The 15494-nt window shown below is 42.7% G+C and overlaps 1 protein-coding gene across 6 annotated transcripts in view; it reads left to right on the top strand.

The window, feature by feature from the left end:
* rgl3a (ral guanine nucleotide dissociation stimulator-like 3a) overlaps positions 1-15137 on the top strand; it is a 28696-nt gene extending 13559 nt beyond the window's left edge. For 5 of the 6 annotated variants that reach the window (XM_080759791.1, XM_080759792.1, XM_080759789.1 and 2 more), the window contains 14 exons: positions 51-220; positions 334-491; positions 780-1091; positions 1400-1503; positions 2568-2652; positions 4829-4903; positions 5973-6059; positions 6536-6568; positions 6689-6810; positions 7006-7101; positions 7637-7772; positions 8753-9010; positions 9620-9734; positions 11257-15137. In XM_080759791.1, coding sequence (XP_080615917.1) covers positions 51-220; positions 334-491; positions 780-1091; positions 1400-1503; positions 2568-2652; positions 4829-4903; positions 5973-6059; positions 6536-6568; positions 6689-6810; positions 7006-7101; positions 7637-7772; positions 8753-9010; positions 9620-9734; positions 11257-11414 — 1909 coding nt within the window. In that variant the 3' untranslated portion in view covers positions 11415-15137. The remainder of the gene's footprint in view (positions 1-50; positions 221-333; positions 492-779; positions 1092-1399; positions 1504-2567; positions 2653-4828; positions 4904-5972; positions 6060-6535; positions 6569-6688; positions 6811-7005; positions 7102-7636; positions 7773-8752; positions 9011-9619; positions 9735-11256) is intronic. The other variant, XM_080759794.1, reaches the window with a different exon arrangement.
* Positions 15138-15494: the final 357 nt, after the last annotated feature.

Genomic DNA, 15494 nt, shown 5'->3' with positions numbered 1-15494 from the left:
CCCACAGAATGTAATAAATGTCCCTGACCAATGACCATGGTCCCCACTAGCCCCCTGCTGCCAGTGATCAAAGTGTGGCTCCAGGAGTTCAGTGAAGACCTCTACGAGCCTCCTGAGCATCCGGCCCTCCGCCTGCTCTGTAGCCACCTGAGACCTCGCCTCTGCTTTAGACGACTGGCCCACACTGCCGAGAGCCTGCTCAAGAAGTTCCAGGAACGAGGTACACAAAGAATAGAAGATGGTTTTTCCATAAAGAGTGCGTCGAATTATGTGCAAAGTTGTTTGTTTTGAATTAAGTTGTGAATTACGAGAATGGTTCCATGTATTTGGTAGATTGCACCTCGTGCCGTGAGTCCACGTCAGAGCAGTTCCTCTGGCCGGTTCCTCACCGGCCAGAGGAACATGGCTATGAGCAGGACGGAGGAGACGGACTGGGTTTCATGGACTTCCTCATCAAGGACGTGGCAGAGCAGCTGACCAGATTAGATGCCGTGAGTATTAATCTGCAATCACTATTCATTAACGACATCCAATGTACTCCCCAAAACTCTCCAAACCTTCCAAACTGCCCTCAAAACCCACCTATTCAATATTATATTGCTTTCCCCTGCTAACTCATTCCACAGTTTTTATTGATTTTATTCCATAAACTTAGTGTCTCCCCCTCCCCCCTAATAAAGTAGCTTTTTATTTGTTTCCTCATAGCCCCCATGTAAGGCATCTTTGGGTACTCAATCTGCACTTGAATGACGCGTCCTCCTTGCTACTTCTCCCTACAGGATCTGTTTGTGCAGGCGGTGCCCTTCCATTGCCTCGGCTGTGTCTGGTCCCAGCGGGACAAGAAGGAGAACCGGAACCTGGCCCCCACCGTGCGCGCCACCATCGCACAGTTCAACGCCGTCACCAACCGTGTCATTACCTCGCTGCTCTGCCCGGTCATCACGCCACGCCCCGCTGCCACCTCCTCTCCTCTCTCCTCCCCTGTGTCGCGCTGCTCCTCCCCCCATGCCACCCCAGGCTCTCCCTGTCCTTCTCACACCAGTCCCACTCGCAGAGCGCACGTCATAGAGAGGTGGATTGCCATTGCCCAGGTCAGCATCAGTTAGAATATTAATACACTTAATTTTTTTTTTTTTAATACACCTTGCATAAACGGAGTTTACCAAGTGCTTTACAGATTTTTTTTTAAATGTTCGCCTATAATGACATTCCCAAAATGTGTGATGCCATGTTGAAAGTGGTTAGCACCACTCAAAAAAACATTCAGAATCGGGACAATATAAAATAACTGAATTTGAGGTTAAATGTGAAGACTAATAGAGGGTGACAATTGCCCGCCCCTGATGCCCCAAATGATGCCCCTTGTTTGTTGAGTGAGTCCTGACAGTTGTCTCTGTAGGAGTGCAGACAGCTGAAGAACTTCTCCTCCCTGAAGGCCATCCTGTCTGCGCTGCAGTCCAACGCCGTCTACAGACTGAAGAAGACCTGGACAGCTGTTGGCAGGTCAGAGAGACACTGTTTAGGCCAGTGGTCTTTATTCAGCATTTGAGTCACGGACCATCATTTGATTTGATTTAGCCTCTCAGACCCAAAACTTGGAATATTTTGTTATCATTGGATAATGATTTTGTCCACAATTCCATGCTGTATCGATGTGGTAACCAACCTTAGAGTATATACAGTATGAGTATATCCGAGTTCTCCTTCCATCCACTTGCATTAAGTTGCTCAAAAGCGCATGAGGCGATTTCACTCCTCCTTCCGTGTAGGAACAGAGTGCATTCTGGGATGGATTTGCCCCAAACACATGAACGCGCTGCCGTTGAACGTGCACGAACGCGCACGAGCGTGCTGCCGTCGTGAACGTGCACAATGATAGTCAACGGACCAGCGCGTTCATGTGTTTGGGGCCAGGCTGCAATACCTTAATTCGGCCACTATGTCCATTTCGCCTCAGGGTTTCCTCTGGGTGCCCTCTCTATTCATATATTATACTCTAAGTAACCAACAGGCAAACACCTGATGGAGGGGAAAGGAAATGGTTGGAGTAACACGCTTCCGCGCGCTACTTCCTACCGGGGAATCTCTCCCCTGTCAGGTGATAAGAAGCGGCCTGCTCACACCTGACCTGATGCATTAAAAGAAGCATGAGCTCGTTTCGGGGCTTTCCCCAGGTTGGCAGAGGGTGAGTAGCACCCAGGATTACAGTTTAGGCACCGGGTGTAAAAATGGGTTGCAAAATCGCAAAGTTGCAAACTTTCTCTAATTCTGTGTCTAGACTCTACCTGGAACCAGCGGATTTATATTTATTTGGAACTTCACTAGATAAAAAATAAATAATAATATATAAATGACTCACAGATGAGATTGAAAATGTATTTGGGGAGAACACCATGAGAGATAGGTACGTAGCACCCCCCCTCCTCTTTGATGAAGAATTGAGTTGCTGTGCTGTTTGGTGTGCTGCTCACTGCCACAAATAAAACAGTGTTCCTATCGTTAAGAAGTTGCTGTGCCGAAGCTTATTTGAACTCACCGTTCATTTATTATAATATCTTTGTTTTCAGGGAGAGTATGGCCATCTTCGACCAGCTGTGCGAGACCTTTCCTGATGAGAACTGTGTCCTGACCAGCAGAGAGTTCTTGGTGGAGGTACAAACCGTCGTGTTTCCACAAAATGTTGCTCTGTCCAGAGAGCTGTCTGTCAGACATAAAATACAGGTTGTACAAATCACGTGAGTGGTATATATATGATAGTTGTTAAGAACCATATACCATGGCTATGTATAAAGTCTGCCTTTATACAGTTCTATATCAATCACTCAGCAGACGCTTTTAATCCAGAGTGATTTACAGTAAGCAAGAAGAAAACATGGTAATACATCAAAAACATAAAATTGTCATCAATCATACGTAGAATAAGGACCTAAGAGAACACTATGTCCACATAGAATGCTATCCAAGTTACATAAGTTGAGCCTTTGGATACGCCTGTAAGGTCGTCGAGGCTAGGACAACAAGTGCAAGTGCTACATAGCTGGTTTATTTGACATTTACAACAGCTAGTTTAAGTTTCTGTTTAGGGTAAAATAAATGTATAAGTTTATTAACCCATTTAGACCTGAGGCTGATTCTACAAATGTCTTCTAAATCATGACACTTTTCTGAAAAACCCATTATATGTCAATCGTTCTCAAACATTTTCATGTCAAGGACCCCCACAAATATATATGTAATTGGCTGCCGACCACCATCTGAAAATATGTTGTTCCAGGGACCCCCCCAGAAGCAAAGATTTGAGTTAAAAACGATCGCTGTGAAAGAGTAATATATTCAAAGATTTGTGCCACATTTTCACGATTTTTCTTGCTAAAGTATAACATAATGCTTAAAACAAAGGGGTTTCCGCCCTGTGAGATTCTCATCAGAGCACCTTGGTTGCTGGCAAGGCCTCTCTCCCGAGCCCCAACGGCCTCTACTATACTGGGCAGAAGCCTCCCTCAGGTGCACATCCACTCCCACAGAGATGCCGATCTTCAATGGTCATAATATTCTATGACACTCATCAATAACCGTTCCGCTGACATGTTTATGTTGAGAACCAGAGAAGTGCATGAGACTAATGAGAGCAACAGGAGATTGTGACCAGCTGCTGTGGAGCCAAACACTCCAAACAAAAAACATATTTGAACAAATAAAATGCACATTTGGCATTCTATAAATGTTCCCACTACACTTCCATGTCATTATAGGGATTGTGTGTCTGCAGGCCTGTCTGTAGACATGTAGACATGTTTCTTGTTATGAAATTATTCATTATGAATTAATTTATAAAAAATGTAAATGTATATATCTTTCTCATGTTGCTATATTTGGTAGCCGTTTTATAAAAGCAATAACACAAATCCAGGCCATGGTATATTATAGGTCACACCTAATGTTCCTCTGTCTACAATATATTCCATTTTATAATAGCCACACCCCCGGTCAAAAGCAAATGATAAGAATGTTTGCACAAGGATAAGGCTGTAAAAAGGGCCAAAGAACAATTGCAGCTTCAGGGCCAATGCAAATAAATTGAGCTAGAAATAAGGGTAGATTGTTGGAGACAAAATGCTAGACAAGCTCAGCTCGGTTGATTAGCTCTCGCTCAAATCAATTTAAGTACACACAATATCCACATATATCATTTACTGTGTATACACCTATTAATGAAGCCAACACAATATCTATAATAGGACAGATATAGAACACATGCTTAAATGTGTGTCTGTGGATTTGGCATCTGCCTAAATTATGGGACAATTATGGGACAGCAGCCCAACAAAGTAGTTGGCCTGCTGTACAAAATACTATATAACAGTGGTTTTCAAGGCCCATTATTTACTCACCATTTGAGCCACAGGTCACCATTTGATGACATTTAGCACCTCATGCCCAAAGCTAAAGAATATTTTGTCCACAATTCCATGTTTTGTTACCATTAGGAGAGATAACAGGCAAACACAAATATTTTACAATTCTCTAATTGTGTAGACTTCACTTCTTGTAGATTAACTAATGCAAGTGTTTAACAATGATCTAACTCTTTAGAGCGTAAAATGAAACCAAATTTTCATTTTACGCTCTCAAGGATCCATAAGGGTCCATTTGGTTACCAACGCTCCATCATTTAGCTGGGGACCACCTGGAACCCCGTCAAGGACCACTGGTGGTCCCCGGACCACTGGTTGAGAACCACTGCTACATAACCATCCGCAGCATGTTATTTTTTAACAACCATGCACTCAATGCAATCAATCATCAATTGTGTATTTTTCTGCTTCAGGATGGGACTCAGACTGAGGATCACATGACATCTGACCCTAAATCGCCCAAACACTGCCCCATCTCCAGGCAACTGGTGAGAGTGATGTTCAGACTTGATGCTATTCCTGTGGATTTTCCTTTTTTTTTTTAAATCCAAAGACCAAAATAGAGTAGTCTCGCGTAGCCAGGCAACTAATTCCACAATCTCCGAATAGTACATAGTCTGAAACTACACGTCCCAAAATTCGAGCAAGGAAGCTGGCATTTCCGTCCATGAATTTTTATTTTTATTTTTTTAAGATTTGTTTTTGGCTTTTCTGCCTTTATTGATAGATAGTGAAGAATGACAGGAAAGAGGGAGAGAGAGATGGGGAGAGACATGCAGCAAAGGCTGTCATGAACGGGACTCGAACACGCGACGCGCTGTTAGGCCAGAGCCTATATGTGGCATGCGCCCAGACCACTAGGCCAGCAGGCGCCCCCATGGAAATATATTTAAAAAATATCTTTATTTGCTAAGCAGCAAGCTATATATGCATAGATGATTTATATTTATATTAGGATAAATATGCGCAACTGTAAAGACGAAACGGACACGGGGAGGAGACTTCACTTCCGCTTTATCGCTTGATCATGATCAGACCTTCCGTTGCTCTAGACTGTATGACGGAAGCATTTTTTTTTTAATAAAGTATATTTATTGGTTTTAACAAAATTAAGGACAATAAACACAGACATTACACAACAAGAACATAATAACAAACAAGATGACGGAAGCATTTTTTTAATTGTGGGAGGCAACAGTCTGGCCATGTGAGACTAAAAATAAAGTGGATGTTTGAGTTTGCCAGCCAGTGCAAAAATGAAATGCAAGTCTATATTCGTCCTGCAGGGCTGCATCAGCAGTTCTACTTCTCTAAAAGTCACATGTAGTTGAACTATACTCTAGGATAGAATTACAGAAGATGTAACCGGTAAACTTGAATAGACCAGTTCCCCCTTTTTTTGATTGAACTGCCTCCCTCCTTGAGTTGAGATAAACATGACCATAAAGATAATGTAAGAAAGGACAAAATGTAATTAAATTAAAATGGATTTTAAGAATTATTATGGTTGTATTGATTGTGGTAAAATGTACGCTGTATTCTGCTCCTGGTTGTCAGAGTTCCAGTGGCGGTATCGTTCCTTACCTGGGCACGTACCTGACTGTACTCACCATGCTGGACACCGCGCTTACAGACATCGTAGAGGTGAGAACAAGCGCGTCACAACGCTGTCTGTGGATCACAAACCCTATTGTTCGGGGGTTTTTCAGATTTCAGATTTTTATTGAAGGGATAGTTGAGATGCAGCATCTCATTTTCAAGGGGGGCCCTAGCACTGCTGAGAGGGCATTGCTGAGAGTTGCAAATGGCCTCCTGATTGCAGCAGATAATCTCTCCTCTGTACCTGGTCCTTCAAAAGCATAAACAAGGTGAATCAAGATGTAAATGAAGGGAAGTCCTAAAGCGACTGAAGGATGAAATCGATCTAAGAGATGGAGGAAGATTATTCCAATCAAATGGGGCTTTTTAACAGAAAGACCTCCGTCGAATCTTGTTGAAGATTTTTGGTATTTTAAAGTAAGGGTATTGTAGATGTCTAAGTGGATATGATTAACTTTGTACTAAACGCACTTTCATGGCACAGTGTAATTGACCGTATTTATTTATTTCCCTTTCCAAAGGGTGGGCTCATCAACTTTGAGAAGCGCAGAAGGGTAGGTCTCGCCTCCTGGATGAATTGCTACTAATATCACCAAACATGCAAGACATTTTAGTTCTTTAAACTACGGCGTTCTTATCTTATGTGGTTGATTTTTTTTTAAATTCTGTTCCAGGAGTTTGAGATTCTCTCTCACATCCGCCAACTGCAGGGGTCCTGCTCACAGTATAGCCTCCCGGTGAACCCTGATATAACCACCTGGATACAGGCTCACACACTACTCACAGACCAGGAAAGGTGAGAAGCTCACGCACGCACGCACACACACACACACACACACACACACACACACACACACACACACACACACACACACACACACACACACACACACACACACACACACACACACACACACACACTGTACCACAACCACATGCACATAAAATAACACAACGGATGGATAACTTGGTACTTACTGTATGTCTCTAGCTATGAATTGTCCCGAGGTCTGGAGCCCCCCACGGACCCCTGTCCCAGTTCACCCAGCTTGTGGAGCCACCGCCTGCTCGCCAAGAAACATGCCACGTAAGTCTGATGAGTCTTAACCTGTGGGCCATACTAGTACTGCCCCTTCTGACTACAGAGATGTAAACTCTCCTCCTTGCCTGGTAACGTAGGTCAGTTATTATGGCTCTACATACTAATTGAACCGCACTGTGCTGCGTTGCACATTTCACAGGTTCTGGAGTGGTTTCCATACACCAGTGGTTCCCAAAGTGGGGTCCGGGGACCCCCAGGGGTCCTTGAGGGAGTTCCAGGGGGTCCCCAGCTAAATGATAGTTTGGAACCAAGTGGACCCTTATGGGTCTAGAGTTAAATTACATTGATTTGGGGGTCCCAGAGATGGCAATGCCATTAAATGGGATCGGTAGACTAATATCCATGTCAAACTGGGGGTCCGCAGGCTAATTGGTGTCAATTTGGGGGTCCTCGACATGAAAGGGGGACACCCAGATAATTCTAGGTCCTTGACATGGAAACGGTTGAGAACCACTGACATAACTGTCAGGATTTAGAAGACATTTGTAGGTGTAAATGGCTGAAACGTGTTGTGTTGCAGGTCGCGGCCAGCCAGTGACATCTCCAACAGGAGGACCCACTCTGACCAGATCAGCGTGACGTCCTCTGGCTCCAGCGGTTCAGAGATGGAGGATCTGTCCAGCCCACAGCCCTCGCCTCTCAGACTCAAACTCAAGGTGTGGACAGACAGTGGTCAAAAAAATACATTATTCCTTTAGCTTCTTTGAGTGGCGCTAGCCCCTCCATCCTATGCCCAGCTTTCCGGGTTTGTGTATACACAAGCATGGAAGACAAAAGCGTGATTGTGTGGCTGGTAGAGAGGTGTCGGACATTGCGCATTACTCGAGAGATAGAATATACTTGGACCTCTTAAGCTATTCCCGTGGCTGATTTTGGCTTTTTGTGAGGACGCGAATTGTGATTGGCCATAACGAGATGAAATGTGATGATAAGAGCGCCCCTCACTTCACACAGGTGTGTACTTTGACTGGAGTTTGTAATACAATGGCCTATATTTACAGGGTAACCAGTTTGCTCTCATGATGTCACCCCTTCAGGGCGGAGAAACTCCACCCTAAAGGGGTGACGTACTGGAAGAACAAAATGGCAGCTGTGATGTGATGTTTGAAATCAAAACACCCAGAACCAACATTAAAAAAAGATGTCCATCTGTAATGGCAGCAGAAACATGGAATAATTGAGCATAAATGTTGCAATTAAATCTATACATTTAAGAAAATGTTTCAAAATAATATAGTTGAAAAATATCAAACATTATTATAAACATGCATTATCTCCACCATATGATTCTACCAAATGTCTTCTTTTGTTGGCCTGTTGTATCAAAGTTTTGTTGTTTGTTTGTTACTTGTATTAGTGTAATATCAGTTAAAAAGGGTAGGCACTTTTTAGCTGCGGCTTATATATTCCAAAATTGCGGCCACATTTTCACGATTAAAAAAAAATAGCAGACCTACAAGCTCGTAGCGCGACACTCGGTGCCGCGCTATGAGCTTGTAGATCTGCTATTTTTCAGTAGCTAAAGTATAACATAATGCTTAAAACACCAAACGGAGTTCCCGTACTGAATGGGACCAAAATAAACTATCCGTTCATGTGGTCAATTAACATTCCGTCCTCTGTGCTCTTCCTTCAGTCTCTCTCGGGCTCTCTCCACAACGTGGCGGAGGACTTCTCCTCCTGCTCCTCGTCGTCTCCCAGTCCCTCCATGTCCTCCTGCAGCTCCTCGCAGCCTGACCTCAGCTCGCTGTCCCTGGTGGTCATTGGCCCCGCAGACTCCTCGTCCTCCTCCCAGTCATCGCTGCCCGTCTACAACAGGCAGGTGGCTGACTCGTGCATCATCCGGGTCAGTGTGGAAAGTGAAAACAACGGCAACGTCTACAAGAGCATACTGGTAAGGAGGAGACGTTGATGTTGAGACGTGTGATAATGACACCTATTGACTTGGGTTGAGCACATAGTCTGAGGAAAGTTAAAACAACAGAAAATACAAGATACGTCTCCGGCCATACAGCACTTCACCGGCGTAGGGTCCATCGGGCCACGGGGGCCGTGGCCCAGTCAGTTTAGAGCTGGCCCAGTCTAACTTCGAAGAGAGGGGGCGAAAAAACAAGAAAAACAACAAAAGATAGCCTACTTTGTCAGCCCTTACGCATGCAAATCTGTTTTAATAGTAGGCCTAGCAAACTACAGCATGCAACATGCACACTTATCGCATCTCATCTCCGTATGTGCTGCCCCCCCCTCCCCCACGATGCTTATTTGCCCAGTCAATCATTTGATGCACGCTACGCGCCTGCAGCACTTAACTCTTAACTGTAACAGCTGAAGATGATCTGATGTAAAATTATTCTCTGCATGTCTTAATAATTATTGGGGGATTTTCTAAATGCTTTAGTCTGTTTGAAACGGTGGCACATGTGCTCACTCTGGCAGCATTATCTTATCCTGCTATTAAATGAAGACATTTTAAACATGACATTTTTTTTTCTCTCCTTCTCAGCTAACGAGCCAGGACCACACACCCCAGGTGATTCAGAGGGCTCTGGAGAAGCATAACATGGAGGGTGTCAGCTGTCATGACTTCAGTCTCAGTCAGGTGCTCAACCATGATAAAGGTGAGTCCACAACACCGCCAGTCCTTTGACAGTCCAACCACAGTCTGCTGGGCTGGACCTGCCTGCTCACCGCGAGGCTTGTAAATACTGCTCCATTCCTAGAATCGGGAGGATGGATATTGTTAGGGTTAGGATAGCCTGAGCTAACGCTAGACATTTCTGGCCTAGGTGGGAGGGCCGCGGCTCAGAAAAACGCGCACCCTGATTGGTTCACCGATCTGTCCGTCAGCCCCGGTCTCTCCTCCCCCCCCCCCCCCCCCCCCCCCCCCCAGTGCAGCACTGTTATTGTGTCGACCAGAAGCAGAAACCACTGGTTGCTGGAGTATACCATTCTAACAGACTGTCAAAGTTATTTCCACAGAGTTTTTTTCTTAGACGGTGTGGTGGGTTCTTCAGCCATTCTCCTAATTTTCCTCGCATAGCCTCGTTTGAATTCCACTGGTAATAATTTCCTCACGGTGTTATTTTGAGGGGTGCACACCGCTCAGAGCCCTGACGTCACATCATTTGGAGCGATCCCACTTTTAGACCAGTGCAGCCCATGCGTAAATCCAGGCTTTCATTTTTCGCGCAGACGAAATGAAAGCCTGGGTATCGAGGCTAGGGTTAGGACAACTCATGAATGGATATATATTTATTGAATATAAAATGAGCAATATGGTATATTTATTATGATGGTTTATTGTGGCCCAATGAACGACGACTGCCCTGAGTTTCCTGACTGAAGATTTAACTGGAGGATGTGGGCAGTAACACATTTAAAAGCTCAGAGAAGAAGATGAAATGACAAATTACATTAATATATATATATATTTACAGAAGCAAAATGAATAATAAACTACAGTTACCAATGCAATAAATAAATAAATGCTCTCCAATAAGTAAACTAAAGTATACACAAGGGGCCGTTCAAATAACAAAAGAATACTCTACAGTCAACAGGAGCCGTTCCTTTAACAGGTGACACACAGGGGAATCATGATTCATATTTCATACAAGGGCTTGCTGATGTAATCACACATTACATTTGGCAATATAATAATAAGTAATTGGGCTTTTGACATAAAATACACAAAGATTATGACCACGGTATGCTCTGAAAGTATACATATAGTATACATATTAATTTCATTGGTGCTGACACGGGCACCACTCACGAGGAAGTCCCACATTAACCAATATGTGGATGTACTCAAAGACACAAAGCACCAACGAACTGGCCAGATGTATGGAGAGAGAACCGGAGGACTGGAAGCGACGATGGAGGGCTCGTCTGAGGACGACCTAGAGAGATTGGCACTTGAAGCCCTAATCTTTTCAAAATGTGTCTTGCAATGTTTAGCTGATATACAAGCTTTTCAAACAGAATTTCAAAAATGTTGCCTATAATAACGTGGCCGAAATGGGGGAGCCAGAGTTGAAGTAATGCGTTAATCTTGTTTAAAAATGTAATGGTAGATGAGCACAATCTTCCTACTCTCTTCCCTATCGTAATACCTTCCTGTTCTTCTTGTCACTTCAGAGCTCCAAATCCCTGACAAAGCAAACGTATTCTATGCAATGTGCACTTCGGCCAACTATGACTTTATCCTGCGCCAGCAGCGCTCACGGAGCTACGGCAGACATTTGGGCTCCTCTTCCAGCCCTGGGACTCAAGCCAAGGGACGCCAGACCAAATGAACGGCGGCCACCCTCCTGGCTGGAACTAAGGGATGATAATAATTGCATCTGGAAGAGTTCAGTGAAGAGAACCAATACTATGTTGACCTATGTTCCTGCAGTGAAGAGAACCAATACTATGTTGACCTATGTTCCTGCAGTGCAGGGAGAGAAAAGCACTCCTGAAAAACTGCAGCCTCACGAGACGGACCTGGTGCAATCACCCACTAGTTCTCTTTGGGTGTAAATGCTGTAATATTTCCCTAGTCACTGAGAATGTGACTGGAATTCTTACAAGATCTAAATTGCAAGATGGTGAGTGAACACATACTGTATATGGGCTTGGCTTGGTGGAAAACAGCTGGGCATCTGAAGAGAGACGCCAAGGACTAGTGCTGCACGATTCTTGCTCAAATGTGAATCTCGATATTTTTTTTTCCTCCACAAGATTTGAGATCACGACTCTTTTTTCCATGAAAATAAGTATTGTCTTTACTCTGTAGTTGCTGAACATTACTACGTTCAAAATGTGGCACCTGGAGCCAACTACTGTGGCTTAAAAACAGACAACATCAAAGTGCTTGACCTAAACCTCTCAAAGTCTCTCTCTTGTAGCAAAAACATAAGAGTAAGTTAAATTAATTGGACAGCCAACTATAGTGCTGCACCATAGTTGCTCAGATTTAGAAATGAGATCGCACGTGTTGGAATCTAGATCACAGTCTTCTTTCGATTAATCGAGCAGGACGCATAAAGGTAAAATGGACATAACGGGAAAAAATCAGCAGTTCTCTCAGTGAATTGTGTCAAATTCATTGGATAAATCTGTCCACATATATTCGCGCAATGTTATTTTTATATTAATAATTTTCCTTTTGCCAAGATGGGCAACTAAATATCAGCCAATAATAAGCTTTGATATTTCGGGAGCTTTGGAATGCTCAAGTATTAACAGAACTCAACTGTAGCAGTGACCTTCCATTTTGTTCTAGAATACAGTTGTCCACAACCGACACTAGTTATTTAAATACAGGGATAAAGGAATGGTCAACCGGTGTCAATGGCACTTTAGGGTGGTAGTCATACTTTTATTTATTTTTTCAGAATGAAAGGTACAGAATAAAGACACCTGGATTCTCTTGCCATGTAGTAGTAAGATCCTGGTCACTGTTGCCATTTAATCAGTATTTCATATCACACACGGGCCTAGGAGAAAAGACAGAAGAAGCATGACATAATGATGGGGATGTCTGTCATCAGTTAACATTGAATTCCCACAAGCATCCGGATTATTCATGTGATGGTTTAATTGTCCTTAACCAGTGAAATGTGGCCAAAACAGTAATGTTTTTGGTTTCAACATTACTGATTAGACAAAGGTCTGTGCAGTGGACATTCCTAGCATAATTAGGCTGTTAGAACTAGCAATGGTAAAAATCAATAATTCATTTTCCGAATAGTTTTCCGTAATTGTAATTATGGTTATTGTTTTAATACATTTTTAACTTCTCGCATTTCAATGTTTAGGTTTTAAGAGTGCATTTGTGGCATTTAATGTAACCATGTTAGTTTATATACCTATATTTTTGGTAAGGGATTCTCAACCTCATTAGGGAGAATCATCCTCTGATTCTCCATGAGTTGTTACACTATAACCCTTAGTAGTGGGTAATAACATAATTGGTATTTAATGATTACATGTTGTAATGTCATGTCCAAACAGTATGAAATCATTAGATGGGATGTCTTCTCTGTTCATGTCATTTTTAATATCCGTTTTGTGTTCTATTTAAGTGCCAACGTCTTGAGTACAATCTCATCAAGTGACTACATGTGCATGTGTGTATTATTTATGCATGCTGGCTTTCTAATTTAACGGACTGTCTTGTGACTATGCTTGTTATTTATATAGTAGAGGAGGTCTTCGGTCGAACTTCCTCCTACATATTTATGTGGGCTGTGGGTCACTGTTGCACTTTCCCCCCTTTAAATATACTCGTTATAATTCGGTCATGGAGGCCGATCATCACTTCGGTCTGCAATCAAAGGCGAAACATGCTTTACTTTTTATTTTTATTTTGTATCTTTCATCAGTGAAATGGGTGTTGTTGTAGCTGACTTTATTCCTTATCGAGACTTGATGGGGTATAAAGTGGTGTTCTATCATCCTATAAATTCTCTGGGATGATATATAAAAGATATATTTGCAGACATAACTTTTTCTTTATTTCTCTGGCCTTTTGATCAGTGGTTCCCAAAGTGCGGTCCAGCCGGGACCCCTAGGGGTCCATTGAGGGAGTTCCAGGGGGTCCCCATGCAAAATGATAGTTATAGGAACCAAATGGACCCTTATGGGTCTGTAACTCTTGAGTGTGTACAAATGGAACCAAATGGACCCTAAACGGGTCCATTTTGTTCCATTTGTACACTCTCAGAGTTAAATTAACTTTGATTTCACAATACATTGGGGTCCCGACTCCCAGAGATAGAAATGTGGGGGCGTAGCCTAATTCAGGTCAAACCTGTGGGTCCTTGAAATGAAAATGGTTGAAAATCACTGCCGTGAAAATATTCTCTTATGGGGGTCCTTGGCATATATTTTCAAATGGGGGTCCTTGACATGAAATGGGTTTGGGAACCACTGACTGATCATCGTCATTCGGTGTGTGTTGTGAGCCTGTATGTGCTACTTGTTTAATTTCCATACACTAGGCATTTTATTTATAGCAGAGGTTAATCTAAGCACTTGTATTTCATTGTCCATTTTTGTGATGATGAAACAATAAAGGCAATTTCCTCAATCGGTTGCTCACTTGTCCACGGTAGGGTTGTCCCAATTTGTTCACGTGATCGGAAATCAGGGCCGATTGTGTCATTTTCAAATGATCGGAATCTGATCGGGAGCCAAAGAAACGTCATCGGGACATCCCTAGTATCAATATTATATCCATATCATGATGTTAGACTGGATATTGTCTGATTTTGGATATTGTACTATTGTGATATGACATAAGTGTTCCATAAAAATATAAATATCTGATCGGGAAAAATCGGTATCAGCATATACTCGAAATCAAATGATCGGAAACGGATCAGGAGCAAAAAAAACCTGATCGGGAGAACCCTTGTTCACGGAGTGCACATTTTGTTTATTTTTACCTTTTTTAATTGCTATTTAAATTATGTCCAAAGTTGGCATAGTTCTGTGACACTTTCTCAATTGAACAGAAGATACAAGTTGCTAATTGGTTAGCCTCGGAAACCCAGACGTTTTTATTTCCATGGAGAAAAAACGAATTGCAATTTACTTTGCAACTCTGGCTATTCATCCCTTTGAACTTGTAATGACTTCAAGCTACCATGTGGTGGTGCTAGAAAACAATCTGTGTTTTTACAGTTTTCCATTAGTAGGGCACTGTGATATCAATGGCATAAATAAACCATGCATGGGCAACTGGTGGCCCGGAGGCCACATGCGGCCCCCACCATCACTTAATGCGGCCCGCAGGTTAATATCAGAATACTGATATTGTATTGATTTCAGCTGTTACAATTCCAAACATGCAAACATGGTCACGCTTTAATTACTTCAGCCTATAGGCCTATTTGTAGCTTAATGGGTATAGTATTAAAACGCTATTGTCTTTTTTTATGTCCAATGTAATTGTATTTGGTTCATAAAGTCAACATGGCTATAACTAAATGCAATTGAAATAAAATAAAATGTTACTTTTCAGGATTCCAATAAAAAAAAAATCAGGAAAATAACTGATCTACAAGCTGCGACGCGTTTTGAGCTTGTAGATCGGCTATTTTTATGTGGAACTTTAGCCTAGTGGCCCTCTGGAGTCGGTGGGGAAATATAGTGGCCTTCTCCGGCTGGCACCCCTGGCATAAACCATAGCATACTAATAAATATATTGTCTGGTTTCATTCTTACCAAAGCCAAAGTCTTTTGACCAATAATAAACACCAGAATTTCAGAGATGTGTGTTTTTAGAAGCAGCAGAGAGATGAACAAAGTAGAGGCGGGAAAAGAAGAAAACAAAAGACCGCTTGACACATAATCCCGCCTTTCTCCTACCTTTAGAGACCTTGTTG

This window comes from Protomyctophum bolini (genome assembly GCF_963924005.1).
Source record: "Protomyctophum bolini genome assembly, chromosome: 3".
Lineage (NCBI taxonomy): Eukaryota > Metazoa > Chordata > Actinopteri > Myctophiformes > Myctophidae > Protomyctophum > Protomyctophum bolini.
Note: the sequence above shows the minus strand (reverse complement) of the source record. Positions and strands in the feature narration are given on the sequence as shown.